This window comes from Hemitrygon akajei, chromosome 17 (genome assembly GCF_048418815.1).
Source record: "Hemitrygon akajei chromosome 17, sHemAka1.3, whole genome shotgun sequence".
In the NCBI taxonomy this organism is placed as follows: domain Eukaryota; kingdom Metazoa; phylum Chordata; class Chondrichthyes; order Myliobatiformes; family Dasyatidae; genus Hemitrygon; species Hemitrygon akajei.
Window position 1 is genome coordinate 59848289 of NC_133140.1, and position 27433 is coordinate 59875721.

Sequence of the window (27433 nt, forward strand, 5' to 3'; positions counted from 1 at the left end):
CATATAAGTTTAGACAAAGGGTTTTCATTCCACCAGGAATTAATCTGCCGTTGCCTTAATCTCACTATTCAAAGAAACCTGTGCAGGTTGCAAAGAGAAACAAGCAAGATAACATCTGCAGATGCTGGAAATCCAAGCAACACACACAAAATGCTGGAGGAACTCAGGAGGACTGCTGAAGGGTCTTGGGCCGAAACGTTGACTGGATTCATTTCCATAGACGCTGCCTGGCCTGCCAAGTTCCTCCAGCGTTTTGTGTGTGCAGGTGGCAAAAAGGGCACTTTTCGCTACATCAGCTGCACAGCATGCTAAACCTTCTTCTCACTTATTTTACCCTCTTTAATAAAACAAGCATTCAAAATGAGAAACAGAGGAACATGATTCTTAGTGTATAAGCAAAGCACTGGTTACTGCTCTGCACCCACAACTTCTCAGTGTTGAGAACATTGTTTTTTCCAATTTCCTTTATTAAGTTTCACTCCTGTAAGCAAAGAATTTCACACAAATATAATAATTAAAGCAAAGAAGACATCAACAATTTGGATAGCAATCTCTAGGCTGGAAGCTATTTAGACCTACATGCAATTTGTCTGCCTCTATCATGGATCGTCTAACTGAGATCATGTTGCTGCTGGTTGGCAAGGAAACCAGAAATTCCACCGCATACCCAATGTACAGAAAAGCCACTCTCTGCCTAGCAGTAAAACCATTAAGATTTCCACAACATAATTTAATTAGAAACTGCATATTTTGTGATACTGCCACAAGGATTTTATTCATTTATTTAATTTCATTTAGTCTTTATTTAGTTGTAAACAAGAATAGCTGTGCTACCCTTAGCTTCAACTTTCCATTTTCTTAAGGAAAGAATCATCTATAGGTCAGTTAACATCTGTCAGAGAGGAAATGTTAACATTATCAAAAATGCCGTAGAAGAGCACATAAAAATTTGAAATATTCAAGCAAAGTCAATATGACTTTGTGAAAGGAAATTATTGGTATTGTTTGAAGCAGTAAAATGTGTCATTGATAAGGATAAAACTGTATATTAGTACCATATTTAAATTTCCAGAAGCCATTTTATAAAAATTGTGCAGGTTATTGTATATAGTATTGGCATGGATGATAGATCAGGTAGCTAAAAGGAAACTAAATAAACCCAGTCGTGTCTTGTTTGCCTAGTTGAAAAGATGTAACAAGTAGTGTGCCACAAGTGATGGGGCTTGAACTTCTTTTTCACTATTTATATAAATGACTTAGATGAAACTATTAAAGGTATGAAGGCCAAAGAGATTGCAGAATGCAAATCAGGAAAACAGAAAGCTGTAAGAACACAGTAGGTTAAGCAGCATCACTTGAGGCAGGTTTGCTGATGACACGACAGTGTGGGGCTCATCACTGACAACGATGAGACAGCAGAGAGGAGGAGGAAGAGCTTGAGGCCTGGTGCCAGGGAAATGACCTCTTCTTTAACGTCAACAAGATAAAAATTATCGACTTCAGGAGAACTCACACCACTTTACATCAGTGGCACAGCAGTGGAAACTGCAAACAGAGTCAAACTCCTGGGAGTTCACATCACACACAACCTCTCACGGTCCCAGAATACATCATACACCGTCAAGAAAGCTCACCAATGCCTCTGCTTTCTGAGGAGGCTGAAAAGAGCTGGACTTTGCACATCCATATTCACATGATTCTACAGATACGTACAGAGAGCATCCTGACAAGCTGCATCACTGCTTGGTACAGAAACTGCACTGTGGCAGACAGGAGGAATATACAACGGGTAGTCAACACATCACTGGCACCATCAAGGACATATTTAGAGAAAGGTGCCAGAAAAGGGCCAGAAACGTCATGTGTTCCTTATGTTCAGTGATTTTTGTTGTGGTGTATAGGATCAAGAATAGCAATTATTTCATTCTCCTTTACAATTGTGTATGGGAAATGACATTGAACAATCTTGATCTTAAGTCTTGAAAAGGTACAGGTCAATGTTCTGGATTGCATCATAAATGAGAGGGAACAGAAAAGTCCAGTATACAACAGTGAACAGAAGATGGGATACAGTTTGATAGGCAGAAGGGACCAGTTGGGGGATGGAGAGAAAGCACTGAGGCTGGTTGGTGAGAGATGGAGCCACATGGAGAGGGGATGATTGATAAATGAAACCTGGGTGAGTGAGGTGATGGCAGGAATGAATAAAGATAGAAGAAAACTAAGCATATAGATGAGTGTGTGGGGGAGAAGAGCATCAGGATATGTTACCTGAAATTGGAACATTCAACATTCATACTATTATTAAACTGTGTGCTACTCAAGCAGAATGAGGTCTTGCTCTTCCAATTTACGTTCAGCCTGTTCATAGCAATGGAGGAGTGCAAAGGAGGGTTAAAAGGTCATGCAATCAGATACGCCACCCATCCGCTCCTCCTCCACTCAGTTCTAGCCTCTGTACCATCCCCATTCCACCCCCAACATGTACTGCTACATATTGGCAATTTTCCCTGTTGCCTCTCAGTCAGGATCAGCAACTCTGACTTACACCTTTTGCCTCCACAGATTCTACTTAACAAAATGGATTCTTATGGTGCACTATTTTATATTCCACAGTTGGTATAGTTGCTAATTTTCTGATGGCGCAAAAGCCTGACTTAAACTAACAGCTCTTCTTCAATTGTCATTTCATATTTAGTTACCATCGCAGTCCAGTGAAACTTTTCCAGTATTAAAGTAAGCCCGAAAAGCTTAGTTTCCCATTTCTCTGCAAGTATTTTGACAACTTCAAACCCCTTCAACCATCACTTAAAGTGTATATGAAGAGCTCCATAAATATACAGTGAACTAGGAAACAAATTGCGTAACAAAATCTACAAGATTTTTCTAGCATTATAAAAAATTAAAAAGAAATTATCCCTCCTTGAGCTATAATTTTTCTTTATATTGTGGTCTTTTTTTTGTTATCAAAAACAGAAGGACCGTATAAGAGAAAATAACTGAACTAAAGGAGGTAAAGGTGGCAGGAAGTAACAAATAAATGAGGATTTCTGATAAAATTAGGTAAATAGTTCAACTGAGGCAGTAAAGGACTTGAAGAGCTGCCAACCTCATAGGGACACTGAGACAACATAGATAATTAAAGGCTTTTAATTTAATAATGACAAAGAAATTTGTTAATCTTTATAGGTAAAATACCTGAAATCCAAAATTAAAAGATCATTATATACAGAAGGGATGCTGCAGGTGCTGCAAATCTTGAGCAACACCCACAAAATGTTGGAAGAACTCAGCAAGTCAGGCTGAGATAATTAAAAGCAACCAAAATGTATTTCAGAAAAGGCCATAAATGACACTAGTTCTTTTTAAAGAGCTAAAAGCTATTGCGAGAGACTGTACTAAATGTTGTGCTCAGATACCTTTTAACAAATTAGCAAAGGATTACTGAATGAGGGAAATTTCAGCAAGAGTAAAACTATAGTCAAAACGAAAGGAGAGTATTAGCAACAATTTCTCAGAGTTGTCAGAAAGGATTATTATCATTCTAGGATCACCCCTATTCTCCATGTCTAACCAGAATTTGAATGCAGAACCAAGTGGGATATAAAGTCTGCAGATACCACCAAAATTATATAGCAGCTAATTCTGGGAACCTAATCACACAGCAAGACATACGATGATGGAACAGGAAAAAAAGACAGATGAAATTTGGCACCATATGAGAAGCATATATTTTGGCAAATTATACTTTAAATACGAAATAGGAGTGTGTAATGGAAAAGTTAAGGGATAGTGAGATAATAAGAGAAGGCACAGTATAGATGCTGCTGAATGTGAGGAAACACAGTCATTGAAAACATTTGAAATTTGCATCAGGAAAAACTTTGAGGCAACACAATAGCATTATAATAAAGTTATTAAGGAAGGTTAACAACTGTCACAAGCTGAAGTCCAAATTCCCGCTGATGCCGGAAATCTGAAATTATATAAACAGGAACTGTGGAAACAATTCTAAAAGCCATCAACCTAAAATATAAGCTGTTTCTCTCTCTGCAGATGTTGTATTTGCTGGCACTAATACCTGATCTGGCCCCAAAGAACTCGTGAAGGGCCAACAATGGAGTGTGGCTATGTTTGAAGATATCCCAAGAACAGATACTAGCAAAGAGATGAAAATGGATTGCTCGCAGTGACATGGGAATTCGGAGCATGGGCACACAATTAAAAGTTTAAATGCAAGAGGCTTAGAAGAGATTGCATGATTGATTGAAGAGCATTTTCAGAATCGTAGGTGATCTTAATGTTCAAGACAAGGTTAGATAAATAAATAAAAATGAACTGCCAGATCAATTCAGCAGGTCAACTAGCATCTATAGATGGAAATGGACTGCTGATGTCTTGGGTTGCGACTCTGTCAAGACGAAAAGAATAGAGAGAGAGGAAAGAACCTCAAGAAGGTTGTAAAGAAGTAAGGTGGAGGTGTTGGCGAGAGCTGGCAGGCTGGATGCAGATGAGGTGGAATGATTGGGAGATAAAGTCATGTGGAGGAGGGAAGGGTGGAAATAGCAACAAAGTCTGGGAGGAGATACGTAGAGACAGAAAGGGCTACAGATGATAGAGTCTGATAGAAAACAAAGATGGAGCATTGAGCAACGAAGGTGAGGTGGACAAATGTGAACATTGGAGGGTGCACTTGTGATGGACAAATGGAGCAGGTGGGCAAAGGGAAAGAAGCTGGGATATAGGGGAGGGTAGGGTATAGAGTAGAATGGGGGATGTGATATCAGGTAGAGTAGAACGGGGGGGGGGGCAGGGTGCAGGTGAACCTGGGTGAATCAGATAATACAGAGTGAAATATAGGTGATGAAAAGCAGAGTTTTAACTTAAATGTGCCTAAATTTTTAGAAGGGTAAAAAGACTAGCCAGTGCTTCAGGAGAAGTGAAACTATTTAGTTGATAGCTGCGGCAAGGGTGGGATGAGTTACGTTATAGTTGGAAAAAAAAATACAGCCACGTAGTACTAAAACAAGCCACCATATACACACCAATAATTATCAAACATCGTTATTTACTACAAGATGAAAGATAGCACTTAGCCTACAAGTGACCTGAACGTTATATACTGTACTGGTAAGAGAGAGGAATTACCCCAATGGCCAAGGAACATATTCTATAGTAGATTCTGTTAGTAAACTGCAGAAAATTTCTCAACCAATACTTAATGGTGGCTAATAGTGTAACCAATTAGAAGTAAAATAGACTGGTAGAAATGGTGGGAGGCAAAGCTGGATGATGCTACAACACGAGCCCAAAACATCATTACAATCTGTTTGCAGAACCCACTATTTTACTCATTAGATCCACTTCTACCTGGAGCAGAATCTTTAACATTTCCAACACAGTTCAGAGCCTGCAGCGCACAGTGATTTTCATGTCTCAATTGCAAGTGCTGCCCACAGAAACTCATTTGATTACCAGCTAAACCAAATACAGATACCAAAGGATCTTAGTAGAGTGGATGCAAGCAAGGATGTCTTCTCTGGAAACTAGGAGTCACTGTTTGAAACATATGAGTTTGCCTACTTAGAACAAAGATGAGGCAAGTTATATCTCAGTCAAAGAATCACAAACATTTGGGAAGGCAGTGGGAGAAGAGTTCTTGACTATTTATAAGGTTGTCAGATTCTTGATAAATTAGGGTGAAACGATGCCAGGGACGTGAAGTTGAGATTCAGATCAGCTATGATCTTATGGAATGGCTTTCTAAATGTGAAGGGTCAAGGGCTCTAATCCTGCTATTTGTATGTTGGCAGCTTTAGCAGATCTCAAAGTTAACAATGCAGAATCAGAAAAAAAATGTCAGTACATCCCTCTATTGTTGCTTCAGAGATAGAGAGTGCGAACCAAAGCTCTTGTCTCTGATCCTCAACAAGTTAATCTTACCCATTACCTCAACAGTTAAACTCTATGATAAGTTTAACGTAAATATTAAATATAGCGGGGAAGTATTTCCTTTATTTAAACAATTCTCTGTATGTAGCTGAAGGTGTTGAGAGTTGATAATTTCAGAAACTGTCTACTAACATTGGATAAGCCTTCAATGCACGTATACATATCCGTCAATAGTGCAAATCTGGGAAAATATGTTCTTACTACTTCAGAAGCAAATTCCGTTATCTTTACCAAAAGCCATTTCAGCACAGGCCAGAAATCCCGTTAATTGCCATCTTAGTTTTGCACTCGGGACTATATTCTCGTCAAGTTACCACAACATCAAGGCATTATTATTGATGTTTTAATTTTATGCTCAAATGAAATTGTTTTGCAACAAAAACACACCAACTTCAAACCGATATCTTTATCTGTAAAGTTTCTTGTGTTTATTTTGAAAGTCACACACTATACCTGACCGAACGTGAAGCATTTCCTAAATCTTAAAGTTACACCACCGACAGGCCCAGCAGGAAATTAGATCCCACTTTCAGATTTTTAAACTTCATCGAACAGACCGTCGGAGTGATTTTTTTTTTAGCTGAACTTCTTCTTTACCTGCAAATCTCATCCTGATTCTAACAGCCTCCGTGAATTCATTGGTTTCTCCCTCTCAGCCGTCGAGCCTTTAATTTTCTTTCGCCTGCAATTAGAAACTCAAGAAAAAAACTTTACATCGACAAACACCGAGGCGCAGACTGATGCCGTCATCCGACATTGGAAAGCAGAGTCGGCACTTTTCCACCTGCAGCGCCCCCAACAGTATGGGCAGACTGCATTAACCTGCGCCTTCTGGCTGTACCGTTAGATGCCACGAAGTAGATGGCAATGCCTTAATCATCTGTGTGTTGTAAGGCCACTAGAGCCCCTTCCATCCTTATCAAGGGGAGTGTTAACCTTCTCCCCTTTCATACAACACTGGTAAAGACTACTCGTAGTATCGAAGCCCGTGGTCATGGTCAACATGCAGTATGAACCGCGGGAGAACTTTGGGGATGCTGGAGAATGCGTATTGTGGTTTCATAATACAGGTTCTTCAACCATCTCTGGTGCATCACATTCCTATTCTCACCCAGAACAAAGATAGGGCTCCCCAGTCCTTACCTTCTTCCATATTCCACTATATTCAACAATTTGAAAAACAAATCAGCCAGCTCACACCTCACATTTATAGCATTTACTGCACATTAACTCCTTTTTGCAGATACATTCAGACTTCATCCATCGTTTCTTAGGTACATCTTTTCATTGAAAATTAAGCATTAGCATGTATTTTTAGTAACTCCATCGCCACTATTCGTGCAGAGATCAACAGGATCATTTTATCTTTCCTGTTGCCACTGTGTCAAAGGCCTTTTCTACATTCTACATTTCCCTTCTTCTGAAGTTCAGTAAATTTATTATCAAAGTACGTATACGGTGTGCCACCATATACTATCCTGGGAATTATTTTCTTGCAGGCATTCACAGTAGAACAAAGAAATACAATAGAATTGATAAAAACTGCAGACCAAGAAGGACTAACAACAACTAATCTGCAAAAGAAAATAATGTGTGCAAACACACGAAATAGATAAATAAACAGGCAGATAGGACTCGTCAGCCATTGTTGACAACTTGTCAAGAAGAAGACGTCGGGAATTAACCCATGGAAAATACGGAGCTGGAGTCCCTAAGACAGTCTTTTGTTAAGTTCAAGGTTAACTGGCAACTCTGGGATGCCACTAGTGCCAAATTGTATTGGTCTCTGCCGTTCCTTTGGATTCATCGGGTTTGTGGAAAGGGGGAATCGTTGCATGGGCAGCAGCTTGCTCTTCATATCGTACTGCCTTGACTTGTGTATTGACTGTGAAGATAGCTAGGACGCAACATCCATGGTCAACCCTGATCAACAGAGGCCTCACAGATAAACACATACATCCATCAATACATGAGAACGTGAGCTGCAGATTACTTGAAAATGAATCCATAGGTTGTGTAATCAGTTGTCTGTTCCTGAACCTGGTGGTGTGAGTCCTGAGGCTCCTGTACCTTCTTCCTGATGGTAGCAGCAAGAAGAGAGCATATCCTGGATGGTGGGAGTCCTTGATGATGGACGTTGCTTTCTTGTGGCAGTGCTCCCTGGAGATGTGCTCGATCGTGGAGTGGGTTTTTCCTGTGATGGACTGGGCTGTATCCACTACTTCTGTAGGCCTTTCTGTTCTTGGGCATAGGTGTTTCCATACTAGGTTGTGAGGCATCCAGTCGGGATGCTGTCCATTATGGATCTATAGATATTTGTCAGGTGACATGCTGAGTCTGTGCAAACTGGAGGCACTGTTGTCCCTTCTTTGTAATGCCGCTTGCATGCTGGTCTCAGGATGGATCCTCTGAAATGATGATACCCAAGAATTTGAAGTTACTGACCCTCTCCGCTTCCAATCCCCTAATGGCTGATGGACCTTTTGCTTCTTCCTTCTGTAGCTGATACTCAGCTCTTTGGTTTTGCTGATGCTGCAGCACCATTCAATTAGATTTTCAAACTCGCTCCTATATGCCAATTTGTCACTACTTTTGATTTGGCCAACAGCAGTGGTGTCGCCAGCAAACTTAAGGTATGACAGTGGAGCTGTAATTAGCCTTAGATCTTGGAGCTTAATGATTAGGTTGGAGGGGACGATAGTACTGAATGCCGAGCTGTAGTCAATAATGAGCATCCTGATGTAGTGTGCATCTTCACCGTCCAGATGTTCCAGAGATGAACGAAGAACCAATGATATGGCATCTGCTGTTGACCTGTTGTGATGGTAGGTAAATTGGAGTGGATCCAAGTCACTCCTCAGGCAGGGGTTGATATGTTTCATCACCAACCTCTCAAAGCACTTCATCACTGTGGACGTAAATGGTTGTGGATGGTGGTCATTGAGGCAAGTTACCGAGTTCTTTAAACAGTATAAAGGCATATCTAGACATTTTTGTAAAAGAAAATTCAGATCCCTATTTTACCTGACTCTCTACTTATTTCGACCCGTTACATCAATACTTCTTATTTCCAGTTCTGAAAGAAAAGTAATTAATGCAAAATGTTAACTTACACTCTTTCTCCACAGGAGTTGCCAGCTTTTGAGTATTTACAACATATTGTGTTTGAATTACAAATCTACATTTGTTTCATATTAAAGTCATTTAAGCCATTGAACAGCCTTATCATGCATAATTTATAGTTAGAATCAGTTACATAACTGAAACTTTTCCTTCAATTAACTGTTGCCTGGATTGGGGAGCATGCCTTATGAGAATAGGTTGAGTGAACTCAGCCTTTTCTCCTTGGAGCGACGGAGGATGAGAGGTGACCTGAATGAGGTGTATAAGATGTTGAGAGGCATTGATCGTGTGGATAGTCAGAGGCTTTTTCCCAGGGCTGAAATGGTTGCCACAAGAGGACACAGGTTTAAGGTGCTGGGGAGTAGGTACAGAGGAGATGTCAGGGGTAAGTTTTTTACTCAGAGTGGTGAGTACGTGGAATGGACTGCTGGCAACGGTGGTGGAGGCGGATTCTATAGGGTCTTTTAAGAGACTCCTGGGTGGATACTTCGAGCTTAGTAAAATAGAGGGCTTTGGGTAAGCCTAGTAATTTCCAGGATAGGGACATGTTCAGCACAGATTTGTGGGACGAAGGGTCTGTATTGTGCTGTAGGTTTTCTATGTTCTGTGTTCTATTCTAATATCACTATAACATTATTTGATCATTATTGCATCATTGTCTGTGGAATCTTATATTTTTTATCTTTTGCAAAGGTGACCGCTCTTCGACGGTACATAATTCGCTCTACGTTTTATTCTTGACTAAGGTTTGAGAGTCAACGAATGACATTTTTGTAAACATCTTTATTTTGAATAAGGACTGAGAATCGACGCATCACTTATTGTAAATAACTTTATTTAGTGAACAAGGACTCAGAGTCAAGGAATCGTTTTTGTAAGTAATTTTATTTTGTAAAATATTTGAATAAAGTATTTTTTGGGGAATAAACTCACTCTACGTTTCTTTGGCGGACCCGCAGTGTGTGACAGGCGCTAGGTGAATGCAAGTTGTTCTGTCCTGTCACACTCCGGGTTCGCAGATTATTATCTTGCCCAATCAGCAGCAGGATTTCTGAACGGTACGGCGCCAGCAATGTTCTTCGTGATTGGACAAAGTAAGAGCGGAAGATGGCGGCCTGTATGGTGGAGCATGTCGTAGCAGACGCTGGAGCTTTCCTGAAGAATGCGCCACTGCAGGTCGGTGCAGATCTTTGAACTCTTGAGTAACGAATTTACTGAAAGTCATTTGTTCTGTGCGATGCTTGGCGCTGAGTCTTCGTTATAGGGGCGAGCGGTGGTGGGGCTCAATCTCGCTTTCCAGGTTCTGGGAAAGTTGTCGGGATCAGAAGTGTTGCGGGTACTCGGTAGGTGTGGTGAAATTACAGAATGTTTCATATTTTAAGATAGTAGGCACTACATGGGTTTAAAACTGGATAGATCCCCAGGGTTTCTCAACCTAAAAGAGAAAGGGCGAGAGGGAGGGAGAGAGCAAAGAGGAGAAAGGGAGGTTGTTGGGAATCTGTACTTGGACAGGTTGGAATTCATCAAAGGTGTTGGGCGTGAAGTCCCGTATGGGGGGGGGGGACACACACACCTTAATTATTTCCTCTTTGGGGAAAAAATCAAATATACTGATGAGAACAGTGTATTGTAATTGATGTAGACAATCACAGAAAAGTGGAGCACAGAAACAGACTCTTTGGCCCATCTAGTTCATGCCAAACCATTTAAATTGCCTACTCTCATCGACTTGCACCATAAAGCCCTCCGTACTCCTACCATCCATGTACCCATCCAAACTTCTTTTAAACGTTGAAATCAAGCACACATGCACCACTTGTGCTTGCAACTCATTCCACACACTCACCACTCTCTGACTGAAGAAGTTTCCCCTCATGTTGCCCTCAAACTTTTCACCTTTCAACCTTAGCCCATGACTTCTGGTTGTCCCACTCAACCTCAATGAAAAAACCCTACTTGCATTTACTCTACCTGTATCCCTCATAATTTTGTATATCTTTATCAAATCTTCTCTCAGTGTTCTATATTCTAAAGAATGTAGTCCTAACCTATTCAATCTTTTCATATAACTCAGGTCCTCCAGACCTGGCAACATCCTTGTAAATTTTCTCTGTACCTTTAGACCTTATTTATCTCTTTCGTAGATAGGTGCCCAAAACTGCACGCAATATTCGAACTTGGAGGCCTCACCGATGTCTTATACAACTTCAACATAACATTCCATCTCCTGTACTCAGTAACAGCGACACACACAAAATGCTGGAGGAACTCAACAGGCCAGGCAGCATCTATGGGGAAAAAAGTACAGTCGGTGTTTCAGGCCAAGACCCTTCGGCAGGATGGCATTGATTTATAAAGGCCAACGTGCCAAAAGCTTTCTACCTATTAGTATCACCACTTTCAATGAATTATAGACCTGTGTTCCCTGATCCTTTTGTCCTACCACGCTCCTCAGTGCCCTACTGTTCACTGTGTAAGACCCATCCTGGTTGGCCCATCTGCCATTTTTAAGTCCATTTTTCCAACTGGTCCAGACCCAGCTGCAAGCCATGATAGCCTTCCTTGCGGTCCACTACACCCCCAATCGTAGTGTCATCTGCAAATTTGCTGATTCAGTTAACCGTATTATCATATAGATCATTGATACAGATAACAACAACGGACCCAGCTCCGATCTCTGCGGCATTTGAATGCCAAGTGACAGAAACTTCTTGACCAACGTTCAATGCGGGACCCTGTCAAATGCCTTGCTAAAGTCCATGTAGGTAACATCCTCTGCCTTGCCTTCATCAAATTTCCTGGTAACTTCTTTGTAAAACCCTATAAGTTTGGTTAGACCATGCCTGAAGCCATGCTGACTATCCCTAATCAGTTCATGTCTATCTAAATAGTCATATATTTGGTCTCTTAGAATGTCTTCAGATAACTTTACCACTACTCATGTCAGGCTCACTGGCCTATAATTTCCTGGGATATTTATAGAGCCATTCTTAAACAGTGGAACAACATTAACTCTCCTCCAATCCTCTGGTATCTCACCCATCGCTAAGCGTGATTTACGTATCTGCTAGGACCCTGGCAATTTCTGTACTTGCCTCCCACAGGGTCCAAAGGATTTATCTGCCTTAATGCGCCACAGGACAGCAAACACCTTCTCCTCCGTATAGGGTTTGTGAAGTTGATGCTGTTTTGCCTCATTTTGTATAGACTATGTTTGTCTTCTGAGTAAATGCAGTTGCAAAAAAATCATTTAAGATCTCCCCCATCTCTTTTGGCTCCACACATGGATTACCATTCTAATCTTCTAGAGGACCAATTTTGTCCCTTGCAATCATTTTGCTTTTAGCATGTCTGCAGAATTCCTTAGAATTCTCCTTCACCTTGTCTGGTAAGGCAACTTCATGCTGCCTTTTAGATAGATAGATAGATAGATAGATAGATAGATAGATAGATAGATACTTTATTCATCCCCATGGGGAAATTCAACTTTTTTCCAATGTCCCATACACTTGTTGTAGCAAAACTAATTACATACAATACTTAACTCAGTAAAAATATGATATGCATCTAAATCACTATCTCAAAAAGCATTAATAATAGCTTTTAAAAAGTTCTTAAGTCCTGGCGGTAGAATTGTAAAGCCTAATGGCATTGGGGAGTATTGACCTCTTCATCCTGTCTGAGGAGCATTGCATCGATAGTAACCTGTCGCTGAAACTGCTTCTCTGTCTCTGGATGGTGCTATGTAGAGGATGTTCAGAGTTATCCATAATTGACCGTAGCCTACTCAGCGCCCTTCGCTCATCTACCGATGTTAAACTCTCCAGTACTTTGCCCACGACAGAGCCCGCCTCTCCTGATTTATTTTTTAAGTGTTCTCTTGCATTTTTTACACTCCATAAGCACCTCGTTAGTTCCTACCTGCTTATACCTGCTATGCACCTCCTTAACCAATATCTCTTGAAAGCCCCCTACTGTAACAACCTTATGTTTCTTGTAACAGACTGTGATCCTCTAAATCCCTCAGACTGTTGGGTGGCCTGTAATATATCCCCATTAACGTGGTTATACTACACAATTCCACCCATAATGTGTCACAGGACGGAGTTTTCCAATTTATCATGACAGAGCACTTCTGTGACAGTTTCCCTGACTAGTAACGCCACCCCTCCTCCTTTAATCCCTCCCGCTCTGTTGCGTTTGAAAGAACGGCTGCCAGACCTGCTGCTCTTGGGCAGAGTGCTCACATTTACTTAAACCAAACCAGAATGAAGGACGAGGTACATTCTAAATCAAGATGGAGCACAGTTTGGAGGAAACCTGCAAGTGGTGGCGTTCCCCTGCAACCACTACCCTTGTCCTTAGTGGTAGAGATTGCAGGTTTGAAAAGTCTGAGCACCTAATGGTAGTCCGTTTTGTAGATAGCACCAGCTGTGTGCCAGTGGTGAAGGGAAAAGATACTTGTGGTGAAAACTGAGTAACTTGGAGCTGTTAAGGGTAAATTGCATCTAACTGTTTTTCAGGAAGCAGTAACAGGATGAGTGAGACTCCAAGTTTAATTTCTAGATAGATTTGTTAGGAAAACATGAACCCAATAAGAGACAGTAGCATGGATAGCAAACGTTTTGTTGATATTTCAATGTCAATTTTTGTACATTGGGGAAAATGTAGAAGTCAGTACTGGGAATATGGTTTATTTTAATGCATTAATGACTTTTCAATAATAATTCCTCCAAACCGTACTGTTTGACCTGAAGTGTTACCTTTCCCTTCCCACACGCACAGCTGAGTATTTCTAACATTTTGTGTTTTTACTTTAGATTTCCACTATCAGCAAGTTTTTAAAAAAATTTCCATTTAATGACTCTTCAACTTGCGATAGTTGAAAGGTAATTTCAAGAAATTTGGTAATAGAAATTAAATTGATGGAAAGAAATAGCATGGAATGATGAAAGCTTTAGTGGAGAAGCAAGCAAAAATGGCAGCAAAAAATGGATGGTGGGGATAAGAGAAAGCTGATGAAGAAAAATAGAGGGACATGTATCTTTTAAAGAATTGTAATTTAAGTTGTTGCAAAGTTATTAGCTGCCTCCCATTTATTACTTGGGGGAAATTTGTGTGGGTGGCACAGTACCATTGTGGTTAGTGTAACTGTAACACTATCACAACGCCAGCAACCGGGGTTCATATTAACGCTGCTGTCTGGAAGGAGCTTGTATGTTCTCCCCATGACCACATGGGTTTCCTCTCGGTGCTCCGGTTTCCCCCTTATTTCAAAGACCTACGAGTTACTAGGTTTCACACTCAAAATACTGGAGAAACTTAGCAGGGCAGGCACCATCTATGGAAAAGAGTAAACTGTCGACGTTTCAGGCCAAGACACTTCATCAGGACTGGGGAAGAAAAAGGGAAGTTAGAGAAAAAAGTGGGAGGAAGGGAGGAAGAAGTTCAAAGTGTTAGGTGAAAGGTGAAACCGGGAGGAGTGAGGTAAAGAGCTGGGAAATTAATGGGTGAAAGAGGTCAAGGGCTGGAGAAGGGGGAATCTGATAGGAGAGGGTAGAGGACCATGGAAGAAAGGAAAATGGGAGGAGCACCAGAGGGAGGTGATGGGCAGGTAAGGAGATAAAGTGAGAGAGGGGAGTGGGAATGGTGAAGCTGGGAGGAGATGCAATTACAGGAGGTTTGAGGAATCGATGTTCATGCCATCAGGGTGGAGGCTACCCAGACGGAATATAAAGTGTTTCTCCTCCAACCTGAGTGTGGCCTCATCACAGCAGTAGAGGAGGCCGTGGACTGACATGTTGGAATGGGAATGAGAAGTAGAATTGAACTGGGAGATCCTGCTTTTTCTGGCGGACAGAGTGTACCATAAGTGCTTGGTGAAACTCTCCGAATCTACATCGGGTCTCACAGATTATACAGGAGGCCACACCGGGAGCACCAGATACGGTAGAAGACCCCAACAGACTCACAGGTGAAGTGTTGCCTCACCTGGAAGGACTATTTGGGGCTCTGAATGTTAGTGAGAGAGGAGGTGTAGGGGCAGGTATGGCACTTGTTCCACTTGCAAGGATAAGTACCAGGAGGAAGATTAGTGGGGAGGGATGAATGTACAAGGGAGTTGTGTGGGGAACGATTCCTGTGGAAAGAAGGTGTGCTTGGTAGTGAGATCCCGTTGTAAACGGCAGAAGTTACAGAGAATTATGTACTGGACATGGAGTGGTTGGTGAGGACAAGAGGAAGCCTATCCCTGGTGGGATGGCAGGAGGATGGGGTGAGAGCAGACATGCACAAAATGGAAGAGATGCGTGTGTGGTGAAGGCAGCTTTGGAGGAAGGAAAGCCCCTTTCTTTGAAGAAGGAGGACATTTTATTGGTCCTGGAATGTAATGCCTCATCCTGAGAGTAGATGTGGTGGAGATGGAGGAAGTGAGAGAAGGGAATGACATTTTTACAAGTGACACAGTGGGAAGAGGGATAGTCCAGGTTGCTGTGAGAATCAATGGGTTTATAAAAGATATGAGTAGATAAACTGTTTCCAGAGATAGACTGAGAGATCGAGAAAGGGGAAGTAGGTTTTGGATATGAACCAAGTATATTTGAGACCAGGGTGGAAGTTGGAGGCAAAGTTGATGAAGTTGACAAGCTCTGCACGGGTGCAGGAAGCTGCACCAATGCAGTTGATGATGTAGTGTGGGAAAAGATTGGGACTGATACCAGTGTAGGCTTGGAACACAGACTTCCACATAGCTGACAAAAAGGCAGGCATAGCTGGGACCCACATGAGTGCCCATGGCTAAATCTTTGGTATGGAGGAAGTGGAGGAGCTGAAGGAGAAATTATTGAGAATGAGGACCACTTCTGCCAGATGGAGGAAAGTGGTGGTGGAGGAGAACAGGTGGGGGTCTGTTATTTAGAAAAAAGTGCAAAGTTTTAAGGCCCTCCTGATGGGAGATTGAGGTTTATAGGGTCATCCACAGTGAAAATGAGATGATTGGGGCCAGGAGACTTGGAGTCATTGAAAAGATCCAGAATGTATGAAGTGTCACAAATGTAGGTAGGAAGGGACTGAACCAGGGGTATAAAACAGAGTCAAGGTATGCAGATACGAGTTTGGTGGGGCAGGAACAAGCAGAAACAATGGGTCTACCTGGTTAGACAGGTTTGTGGATCTTGGGTTAGTAGATTAATTGGTCACATGGGTGTAATGGTGGGGCATGGGGTCGTTGGGCCAGTAGGGCCTGTTGCCGTGCTGTATCTCTAAATAAAATGGAAACAATCAAATGTAGAACCTAACTTCTGTATTGAAAAATAACAGGAATAGTTGAAGTATAGATTGGCAAAAGTCAATGAAGAAATGTAAATTATTTTCCTAACAGCTGTGAAAGTTATTTTGTCTATCTGTGCCCACTGCAACAAAAATAAGATAATTTAAAGGAGCCAAAATATGGTTTCAGTACTGAGCCCTAAAGAAAAGGCATTAGACATTTCCACACGTCTGGACAAATCTATATGAGAGCATCATATTTTTGCTGTTCATGTGACTATCCGTTTTACTTCATTGGCTTTTGGTCAATGAATCTGGGTCAGGAGTTTATTGCATAAGCATTTGATAGATGAGATTTCATTACATTACTGCTTTTTGTTTTAACAGGAATTTGGTAAAAACATCTACACATTAAAAGAAGTTGTAAATGAAATAAGGGATAAGGAAACTAAGCGAAGGCTGGCAGTTTTGCCATACCAGCTCCATTTTAAAGAGCCATTTCCCGAATATATAAGACAAGGTGAGTTTTTCTTCCCCTTGTAATTCCCCTGGCTTAATGAATTAAAAATATGTGTGAAACTAAATGCTTCCTTATAAAACTGATACTAAATTTACTGTTTAATGACTTCACAATTCTTTAGACAAAGTGGATATCCATGAAGTAAGAATTTGCGATCATCTCTCTAGATGGCTTACTAAATGCTTTGCTTGTTAGTTACTTTGAAACAAGCCTGTTATGATGGTGTATAGAGTAGCTATTTCATTCTGCAGGATCTTACAGTTAAATGCAAGTGAATTAATGACTGAAATGGTGTGTAAATAGCAATTGTTATCTAACAGAGTTCAAGATTATGTCTGCAAGTGAGAATTGTGTAGAATTCGATACGGCGGCTTCCAAGCAATCAGACCTATACCATCAGCAGTAAACTTGTCAAATGTTTCAGTAAATGAAGCAACAGAAACCAGTAATTTTGGTAAAGAACCAGGAATTCTACTTCTCAAATAAAAGTTAAGGCAACTTAAAAATAAAACAGAACCATACAAAGCAGCAAAACAAGAAACAAAGGTTGTAGGAGAAATATATTCAATAAGGTAATGGAAAAAACATCCAAAAAGAGAATAATGAAGATACTCCCAAGGGAAATCAACATTATAAGTTTGCAAAGAGAGACCATAAGACATAGGAGCAGAATTAGGCCATCTGGCCCATCAAGTCTGCTCAGTCATGACCGATCCTTTTTTTTCAATCTCCTCCTCAACCCCAGTTTCTGTCCTTCTCCCTGTGGAAGCCATGTCCAATCAAGAACCTTTCAATCTCTGCCTTAGATACACCCAACGACTTGGCCTCCACAGAATGCGGCAACAAATTCCAGAAATTTCTCCGCATCTCTGTTTTGAAAGGGCACCCCTCTATCCTGAGGCTCTGCCCTCTTGTCCTAGACTCTCCCACCATGGGAAACATCCTTTCCACATCTACTCTGTCTAGGCCTTTCAACATTCGAAAGGTTTCAATGAGATTCCCCCTGCCCCCCAAAAAAGCCTTCTGAATTCCAGTGAGTACAGACCCTGAGCCATCAAATGTTCCTTGTATGATAACCCTTTCATTCCTGGAACCATCCTTGTGAACTTCCTCAGGACCCTCTCCAATGCCAGCACATCTTTTCTAAGATGAGGAATCTAAAACTGTTCACAATCCTCAAGGTGAAGCCTCACCAGTGCCTTATAAAGCCTCAGCATCACATCCTTGCTCTTGTATTCTAGACCTCTTGAAATGAATGTTAACGTGGCATTTATCTTCCTCACCACCAACTCAACCTGCAAGTTAGCCTTCAGGGTGTTCTGAACAAGGACTCCCAAGTCCCTCTGCATCTCAGATTCCTGGATTTTCTCCCCATTTAGAAAACAGTCCACACCTTTATTTCTACTACCAAAGTGCACGACTGTGCATTTTCCACATTGTATTTCAGGATGTGTGGAAGGATAGATAGTTCAGGACAAGTTCAGGAGAGGATGGATGTATGCATTGCAGGGTTCTTGAAAATTAATAATAGCACTAGGCTAATTGAAAATAAGAAACTAGATTTCCCAGAAGGATAGCTCGATTAATTTATAACAGAATTCACATGCAAACACGTAGGCTGTTAGTTTGGGTCATTGGAAAGATACTTGCTCCTCGAGTCTGTGAATTCAGATGTTGAAATTGTAAATATTGCATTGTAGAGGTACTATTGGATCGAGATTGAAACCAAAGTTATCTCTGCTTATTTCAGCAAACATAAAATATTGCAATTGATTTTAACCACAAAGGTTCTCCTGGGGCTGTATGCCCTAAAACAAACTAATGTTTATTGGTGTGTGTGGAACCTCACTATGTGGAAATTTATGGGTGGGTCTACCAATGTAAAGTTTCAAAATTCATTTGTGTGTTAATCCTGAAGAAGTGGATTAATGTTTTTCAGTAATCTCAAAATAATTAAAATATTTTTCATTTTCGCTATTTTTTTCATAGTGTCAGAATTTTCCAAAAAAACTGGTGACTACCCCAGTCTTTCGGCAACTGACATTAAAGTTCTGGCATTAACCTGTCAACTTGAAACCGAATTTGTGGGAGCTGGCCACTTGAAAAAAGAACCTGTGCAGAAAGTAAGTCATTTATCAGTTGCAAGTTCTTTTACTGGATTCTTTCTAATACTGTCTAAACATCAACTGTGTTCAGATGCCTTTGGCTATGGATGGACTTTTCATTGGGTGGATAGGTATCCTACTTCAGTTTTTTTTTGGATTGTTTCCCCACCTTCAGTGACATTCACACAACATCCAAGCTTTTGCTGATTACACGATACCGGTCAAGAAAAGGAATAAGCAATTTGAGTCTCCCAGAATCCAGCTGCTTCAGTGACCAGAAACTCGAACATAATATCATATAATTACCACAGCTACCTAAGGTGACTGGGAACCTGCTTAACCTGCAGCATTTAGAAAGGGCTCATCATGACTGGAAGTCTCTGATCAGTGGTGTTCCATGAGGATCAGTGCTGGGACCTCTTGTTTGTAATACATAACTTACTAGGACTAAAACCTTTGATTAACAGGTTGGCAGGTGACACAAAACTTGGTGTAATTGCAGATTGTGATGAAGGTTATCAGTGAATACATCAGGATTTTGAAATTTGAGCAGAGAAATGGCAAATAGTGTTTAATCCAAGTGAGTCTAAGGTTATATTTTGGGAGTTCAAGTGTAAGGGGAGAGTACATAGTAAAGGGCAAGGCCCATAAGAGCACTGATGTACAGAAAACTCTTGGGGAGCAAGTCCATAGCACCCTGAAAGAAGTTAGGTAGTAAAGAAGGCATATGACATGCTTGCCTTCATCAGTCAGGTACAGAAATGGCTCACCTAAATGTTGCCAGGATGGGCAGTATTAGCTATAAGGAGACCCTGGACAAACTTGGATAGTTTAATCCAAAGCATCAGAAGCATTAGGGGTGACCTGATAGAAGTGTATAAAATTTTGAGGGATATGGAGTACATTGTCAGAACCTTCTCCTCAGGGTGAAAATGTCAGATGATAGAGGGTATAGCTTTAAGGTGAGGGGGAACAGTTTTAAGTAGACTTGCACCAAGGGTCGTAGGTACCTGGAATACACTTCCAGTGGAAGTGGTAGAAACTAATACGATAGCCGTGTTTAATAACCATTGAGGCATGTGAATATTCAGGGGATAAAGGGATATATGCAGGCAAATGAAATTGGGTTTAATTTTCATTTCATAAAACTAAAATTTCAGTTCAATTTGGAATGGTACTGCTTGGCACAGCTATCATGGGCAGAAGGGCCAGCTCCTTTGTTGCCGGAAGAACAAGTGAAAGACTGGCACCATCCAGGTCCAAGCAATCAATGTGATTCATTAATGTGAATATGTTCCTGATGTACCATGACTATAGTGTGCACTACAGTAGGTCACCAGTTGCTCCTTGGCTGCACCTACCCCCTGAGGCAAGGTATATGTAGGAACATAGGAAAAAGAATTGGCTGTGACCCTGAGGACCTACTCTGCGATTCAATATGATGATTGATCTTTTACCTTGGAGCTACTTTCAGAAGTACTAATTGCATATCTCTTGATTTCCTTTAATATCCAAAACTCTATTACTGTCTCATCTGGCTATTGAACATTCATATCCTCTTAGAAAATTCCAAAAATTTACTACTCACTGGACAAAAAAAGTCTCTCCTTGGTGGCCAGGTCTAGAACTTAATTGTAGCTTCTTATGATTTGTTCCAATGATTTGAGAATGATGTAAAAATGTGTATCCATGACCCAAAATCCACATTTTCAAGATTTGCCCCTCATTCTTCTATTTCAAAATTAAAATTGTACCCATTGAGGATACAAAACAAGACAAATATAAGTTATTGGTCCAAAGTAAAATTACATTATTTACGAGGTAATATATTAGCACCATTTATCATGTCAAAACATGGATATTGGATCTACATTTGGTATATCTAAAATATAAAGACTTTGAAGTGTGTTGATATTTGCGCCATTTTCCGAATTTGCATCATTGCCTCAGTAAACTATCTCATCGTCAATCCAGTGATTGTTTTGTGTAATAGGAATGTTTGGCAGCAGCGCTGAGCAAAGTTACAATTTGTGATTTTTTTGGTAGATTGAAGTGAGTAGCACTTTAAGACATCCAGAGTCACCGATCAACGTAGCAGGCTTTCATCTACCATCTAAGGTAAACAAAATTAAACATGCATAGTTTAGAACATTGTAAAGGATTTAAGTTTGATTTTGAGCTGCAGTATTAAACAGGAAATGCTGAAAACATGAAAACAATCAGCACTCAGGAAACAACTGTGAAAAGAAATGGTTAATGTTTCAGATCAATCACCTTCTTTCAAATTCTTCAGATCACTGACCTGACACTACAATTCTGTTTCTTTCTTAATTCTTCCAGTATTTTGTGTGTGTTGCTTGGATTTCCAGCTTCTGCAGATTTTCTCGTTTCAGTGGCAGAGCTTAAATGATACATGATTCAGCAAGGTCCGGATATGCATCTGTGGGTCTTTGTGAGTCTGGGACTTGCTTGTGTGGAAGCATCTGAATGTTGATGTTGCCTGTGGGATCATTGGTCTCGGCCAGCAGGATTTGCCCTGTGTAGTTTTTGTTGTGTGGTGTTGGAGGTAACATTGAGAGAACTGTTCAACAGAGGCTGAAATTCCTCAGTGTCTCATCTGAAACCTCAATCTCACTGAAATGAGTGATGAGATGTTTTGGAGTAAAGTTTAATTTATAAGTTAAGCTTTACAAATACAGACTTAATTTCTGTACTTCAGTGATTTAATATACCTTATCAAGTCAATACTTGGTCAAGAAAAGCTATGTTTTATTACTGAATATCTACTGTGTAAAACTTTGTAATTTAGAAGTGCAACAAATGTACAAAACATCTAAAAACATTGTTGTTTTTATGGAGTAGAATCCTCAGAGGGGTTTCACAAAAGGAGATAGTGTACTTCCTTTAAGTTCTGAGGAGCTGTGCCATCCCTCTACAAGACATTCCAGTGAGTCGCCAGAAGTTGATTTATCAGAATTTGAAGCCTTTCACTTCTGGAGAAACCCGCTACCAGATATTGAAGATGATCTGCAAGATTTACTCGCAAGTGATGTAAGCTTTATTCTGTTGACAGATTATTGATTTGAAACATTTGTATTTGTGGCATTTTCTGTTTTGAACATTTGAAGTATTTTAGTTGTGTTTTTTTCTGTTTTATTAATAAGTAGCATTTTTATAAATTTAGCAATTATGAATTAACTTTAAGGTTCTGAGAAGTAATTCCAGGTATCCTAATTGTAACTAACTTTGCTGCCTAGCAGAACAAAGAGAATGTCTGCAATTCGAGAGAGAGATCGTTGAGCCAGGATGGAAGCGAGGAGGAGGAGGTGGAGGATGACAGCGACGACAGTGACGACAGTGAAGGGTGGATAACGCCGAGTAACATTCAGCAGATTCATAGAGATATGGGCTGCTCTGAGACAGCAGCAGATATCAAAGTTGGTTGTATGACTACAGATTTTGCAATGCAGGTAATAGATTTTGCTTCCTGTTTAAAGTTTTTGAATTGTTAGGATATATATGCACACATACACGGGAAATTTTCATTATTGCCATTGTCCCTCTGCGAAAGTTTTAAAATCATTTGAAGAAAAAATCCAGCACACAAAAAACTGAGCTTCATGGAGCCAACTCGAACAATAGATCAGGTATTGTAGGCACACTTTGGACAACATAGAAAATAGGGGTCATTGATGAAAAATTAAGAGCTGAGACATCAAAGGTAGGAGCTTGGACAGAAGGCTGCTGTGTTGTATGTTGGACTGGAATGTATGACATAACATTACATAACATTATTTGGATTAAAGCTTACTTTGATTCTGGATCCATTTGTCCATCATCTGTTGTCAATAAAATACATTCATTTACTTTAATGATCTTTTCTGACTATATTAGGTATTGCATTGTGTAAGTTACTTGTTCTGTAGGCAAGTGTAGCAATGCAAAAGGATAATTGTGAGTGCTTTACTTTCTTAGAATGTCCTTATTCAGATGGGGCTTCATGTCATTTCTTTGAATGGAATGATTATAAAGCAAGCAAGGAACTTCATTCTGCGTTGTTTTGCATGTTTCAAGTGAGTATTAATGAAGGGGCTTGTTTCTCTTTTTCCTGCTGCTGCCCAGTGTGGGTGTTTAGAGCATTTTTTTAAAATTTTGAGTATTAATATACTTTGGTAAATTTTGCCAATATGTGAAACAAATAATGCATAAAAGGACCAGGATTTCATGGGGTAATTGGAGATTATCGAATGAAATCCTTGCATTTATTAGATCATTATGTGTGTGAACCCTATATATAACCTAGGAGAGATTTCGGTTTTTTCTTTAAAAAGGCAGGATATAAGATTCTTTAGAAGCAAGATGCTATAAATGGGAATGAAAACATAAGTAGCTAAAGTAATGTTAACAAGCAGTATTAAAAGACTTGTGTGGAAAAATACATTTCAAGTTAATTGAGAATTTATGAGGAACATAACTTAAAGCATACTAATTTGGTCAAATCCTACCATTCTACCAAATTTGTCTTCAGCATTGCTGAGATATTGAAGAAGAAAGAAATTGAACACTGAAGTTATAACTTTTCCCTATTTGATGTTTTCATGTACATATTGACTTTGAGCACCAGGCAATCATCTGCTATGTCTAGAGACACAAAAGAGCAGAAGTGGGAATCTGGAGTAATACAATCTACTAGAGGAACTCAGTGGGTTGAGAAGTAGCTGGAAGAAAATAAATAGTTGACATTTTGGGTCAAAAACATAGCTCTGGAGTGAAAATGAAATGGCCAGCATAGAGAGGAGAAAGGGAGTGGCAACAATGAATTCTGAGACAATTGAAGGATTTCGGAACCCTCCTCAGTCTACCAGTCACCTTGGAATACTCTCTTGCCACTCCCCTTCTCTCTATTGACCACCCTGCTGCTCCATTTTAGGCCTGATGCAGGGTTTTGACGCAAAATGGCAACATTTTCTTTCCTCCCACAGATACTAATTGACCTGCTAGTTTCTCCAAGATTGTTGATCCAGTTATGTCTACCTGCATCCAGTTAATTGAGTTGTAATATATTTTTATCCTATCAGTGGGAAAGGATTTTATTCTCCACGGATGCTGTAACAGTATTTATTGAGTAAAAAATATTATGAATACCTGCAAAGCAGCTTGCTACCTTTGGTCTAATACTGTGCTGAAGCTCCAAACTGAAGAGCGTGATATGGTTTTCATTTTTCATATCAGACATGATTATCGCCCTGTGACTCATTGCTGACCTATTTACTCACTTCAATTCCATGTTTACTGGACACAATGGAAAATCTTTTCCCATTTTAGCCAATTGTATTTAAGGCAGAGATAGGTTCTTGATTAACCAGGGCATCAAAGGGTATGGGGTGAAAGCAGGGTAGTAGGGATGACTGGATGAAGTGAATCAGCCCATGATTGAATAACGGAGCAGACTCGATGGGCTGAATGGCCTACTTCTGCTCCTATACTTATGGTCTTAATTGGTGCTAAGACTAATTGTAGCACACTTTCCACAACTGAAATTATTAAAGTTAATTTAGCATTCAAGACCTGTGAATTTAACTTAAGTCTTCATTCTGTGTCTATAAGTTAAAACAACTTCTAAGAAACTTGAATCATGCAACAGTTTTTTTTATATTCTATTAATTTTTTCAGTAAATGTGAAAGGGCAATGAAGATAATCAAATATTTAAGTTCTAGACCAATTGTATCTCTGCTTGGGTTTAACCAGGACCACAACTAACATGAATAAGGAATTCTGCCCAAACTGTGGTAACAGGACGCTGAAAAAGGTAGCAGTCACTGTGAATGAAGATGGCAGTCTTCACTTACACTTCTCAAAAAATCCAAAAGTGCTAAATCCACGAGGTTTGAGGGTAAGATCAGGTTTTATTTGTATTGTTTGACATGAAACATGCTTTGAGATGTTGCATAAATGTTTGTATTTGTGTCTCTATTCTTAACATACCCTGTAATGTAAAATTGCTGGGATTATAGTTTACATTATTTAAGAGAAACCTGATGTTGAGCTATAGTTAGTCACTACTTTATATAAAGCAACATCTCAGGGTTAATAATTTCATTTTTTAAACTTTCCACCGTTGCAAATGTTTTAGGTTCTGCCCTCTAAATATAATGGTTTAAATTGGAACACTGCAGCAGAGAGACAGGCTCCTGCCTGGTGCCATCGAGGTGCCACTGGACCATAGACCTCCACACCTCTCTCATCCATGTACTTTTCAAATTTCTCTTAAAGGCTGAAATTGACCCCACACCACTACTTGTGCTGGCAGCTCATTCCACACTATCACCACCCTCTATATGAAGAAGATTCCCCTTATTTTCTCTTTAAATATTTAATTTTCTGCCCTTAACCCATGACCTCCAGTTGTAGTCTCACTCAACCTCAATGAAAAAAGCCTGCTTGCATTTATCCTATCTATACCCCTCATAGTTTTGTATACCTCTATCAAATCTCCTCTTAATCATCTACATTCTAGGGAATAAAGTCTTAAAAAGTGTTGTGTAGCATTTGAGTATGGGTTGGGGGGGGAATTTAATTCTTTAAAGCTCATTGTGAAGAGCAGTAATGCATGAAATGGTGTAATTGATAATCTTTTACCATCAACCCCCCCCCCCCCCCCACAATGTCTTCTTGGAAGCTTTAATAAAAGTGATCTTTTGTGAGGGGGAGAGGATGGAGATACATGTTTAACAGCTGAATTTGTTTAGTAAGTGAATTAGAAGTATGAAAAACAGCAGCAGTCCATACAGTAACTGTTCTGTAGTGTAGTGGGATAAGTGCTTTGTGAAAAATTAAGGAAAAAATGTTTTAAATATCTGGAAGGAATAAGAATAGTTCTATTTTAAGATCAACCTTTGGTAATTCATGGTTGATCATATTTAGAAAACAATTGTAAATTCCTTTCATAGCATGATATATATTAAATATCTGGACTTTAAACTTTAGGTGAAAATAATGTATTTCCCCTCTTCAATAGCATTCTCTCCCGTTACCACATGGTGGAAAACATGCCCACAATCCGCATTTGACTGAGGATCAAAACTTCCCTCAGCAACGACTTTCCAAGAAAGCGAGGCAGAAGACTAATGTTTTTGACCCGGATTACATTGCTGGAGTTTCCCCATTTGTGGAAAATGATGTCTACAGCAGAGCTGCTCACTTAAACATTCGTGACAGCAGATTTGGAGGTGGGAGGAGGAGGTTAAACCCAAATGCTGCCCCAAAAAAATTTGTTAAGAAATAAATGTTTTTCTTCTGAACTTTAGTATCCCCATTTTCAATATAGTTTTATTAAAAATTTAAGCTATAAATTTGTGTATCATGTAAATTGTCAGGATTTATTAAAGTGTTGAAAAGTGCTTTCCAGACATGGTTCTTTTAATTATGAACACAAGCTGTTATAACCAAGAAACCCAATATGTGAAACTGTTTTCTTTAGGGTGTGTTTAGACTTGCATTACTTGGTAAGAGAAGTTATCTGTCCAGCTGCATGATGTTTGCCTAATTAATATACTAAAGAAAACAATACTCCTTAAAGCTTACATTTTTCTGCATTTCGGGGCTAAATGGAGCCTGGGAGATGTGGCCAGGTTGGAAGCGGAGAGTTTGTTTATTATCTTTTGGCTTCTGCACAATGCAAACAAAGGGACTTGTGGTTCCAATTTATTCCTCAAACACTTTAATTTCAAGTGGATATGGGCCAGGGTTGGTTGGAATATTACACATCTATAGAGACTTGGAGAACATGTTTGAGTAGTTCCCACTGTCCTCTTGCTCTGGCATAACATAGAATGTACGTTTTGGAAGTTGGGTATCAGGTACATAAAAAATGTAGGTCTAATCACTGGAACTGGCCAAGTGATGAGAGCCTGTCATGGGACTGTCTATGTGGGAGAGGACACTTATCCTACAGTGAATTTGGAAGATCTTGCTATATGTGGTACCTGTCCAATAGTTTGACCTACAAAAGTTTGGGCACCTCGGTCAAAATTTCTGTTACTGTGAATAGCCAAGTGTGTAAAAGATGACCTGATTTCCAAAAGGCATAAAGTTAAAGATGACAATGGCTGACGAGTCCCATCTGCCTGTTTATTTATCTATTTGGTGTGTTTGCACACTTTATTTTCTTTTGGAGATTAGTTGTTGTTACTCCTTCTTGACCGCAGTTTTTATCGATTCTATTGTCTTTATTTGTTCTACTGTGAATGCCTGCAAGAAAATAATTCCCAGAGTAGTATATGGTGGCACACAGTATATGTACTTTGATAATAAATTTACTGAACTTCAGAAGAAGGGAAACGTAAAATATGTTTCTACATTTCCCTTCTTCTACATGTCTCACGGGTTCTGTGAGGGCCACAGCAAAACCTTCAGCTTGCGCCTCTTGAGGTAGCCTATTGTGGATTTTGAGGTGTATTTAGGATC

General features: G+C 39.9%; 2 protein-coding genes and 1 pseudogene across 3 annotated transcripts in view; 1 reads left to right on the forward strand and 2 right to left on the reverse strand.

Moving 5' to 3' along the window:
- Positions 1–6691, reverse strand: part of LOC140740756 (ataxin-1-like) — a 28464-nt gene extending 21773 nt beyond the window's left edge. The window contains exon 1 of the mRNA XM_073070248.1: positions 6550–6691. The gene's annotated coding sequence lies outside the window, so the exon portion shown is untranslated. The remainder of the gene's footprint in view (positions 1–6549) is intronic.
- A 100-nt stretch (positions 6692–6791) lies between these two features.
- On the reverse strand, positions 6792–6910 carry LOC140741013 (U6atac minor spliceosomal RNA; annotated as a pseudogene).
- A 3173-nt stretch (positions 6911–10083) lies between these two features.
- On the forward strand, positions 10084–26367 carry nob1 (NIN1 (RPN12) binding protein 1 homolog). 2 transcript variants are annotated; one of them, XM_073070249.1, is made up of 9 exons: positions 10084–10251; positions 16729–16861; positions 18851–18984; positions 21013–21084; positions 21829–22017; positions 22224–22436; positions 22942–23039; positions 24716–24860; positions 25986–26367. In XM_073070249.1, exons 1-9 carry the CDS (start codon positions 10183–10185, stop codon positions 26250–26252), a joined length of 1320 nt encoding a protein of 439 aa, XP_072926350.1. In that variant the 5' UTR covers positions 10084–10182; the 3' UTR covers positions 26253–26367. The 2 variants fall into 2 exon arrangements, with proteins under 2 accessions (XP_072926350.1, XP_072926351.1); XM_073070250.1 differs by having other exon boundaries at positions 10111–10251; positions 22227–22436.
- Positions 26368–27433: the final 1066 nt, after the last annotated feature.

Bases quoted from the DNA above. Each gene is read 5' to 3' on its own strand.
- nob1 (XM_073070249.1), top strand. From the start codon at position 10,183: ATGGCGGCCTGTATGGTGGAGCATGTCGTAGCAGACGCTGGAGCTTTC. The intron at 10,252-16,728 runs GTCGGTGCAGAT...TTGTTTTAACAG, and splicing joins TGAAGAATGCGCCACTGCAG to GAATTTGGTAAAAACATCTA. The intron at 22,437-22,941 runs GTAATAGATTTT...TTACTTTCTTAG, and splicing joins CTACAGATTTTGCAATGCAG to AATGTCCTTATTCAGATGGG.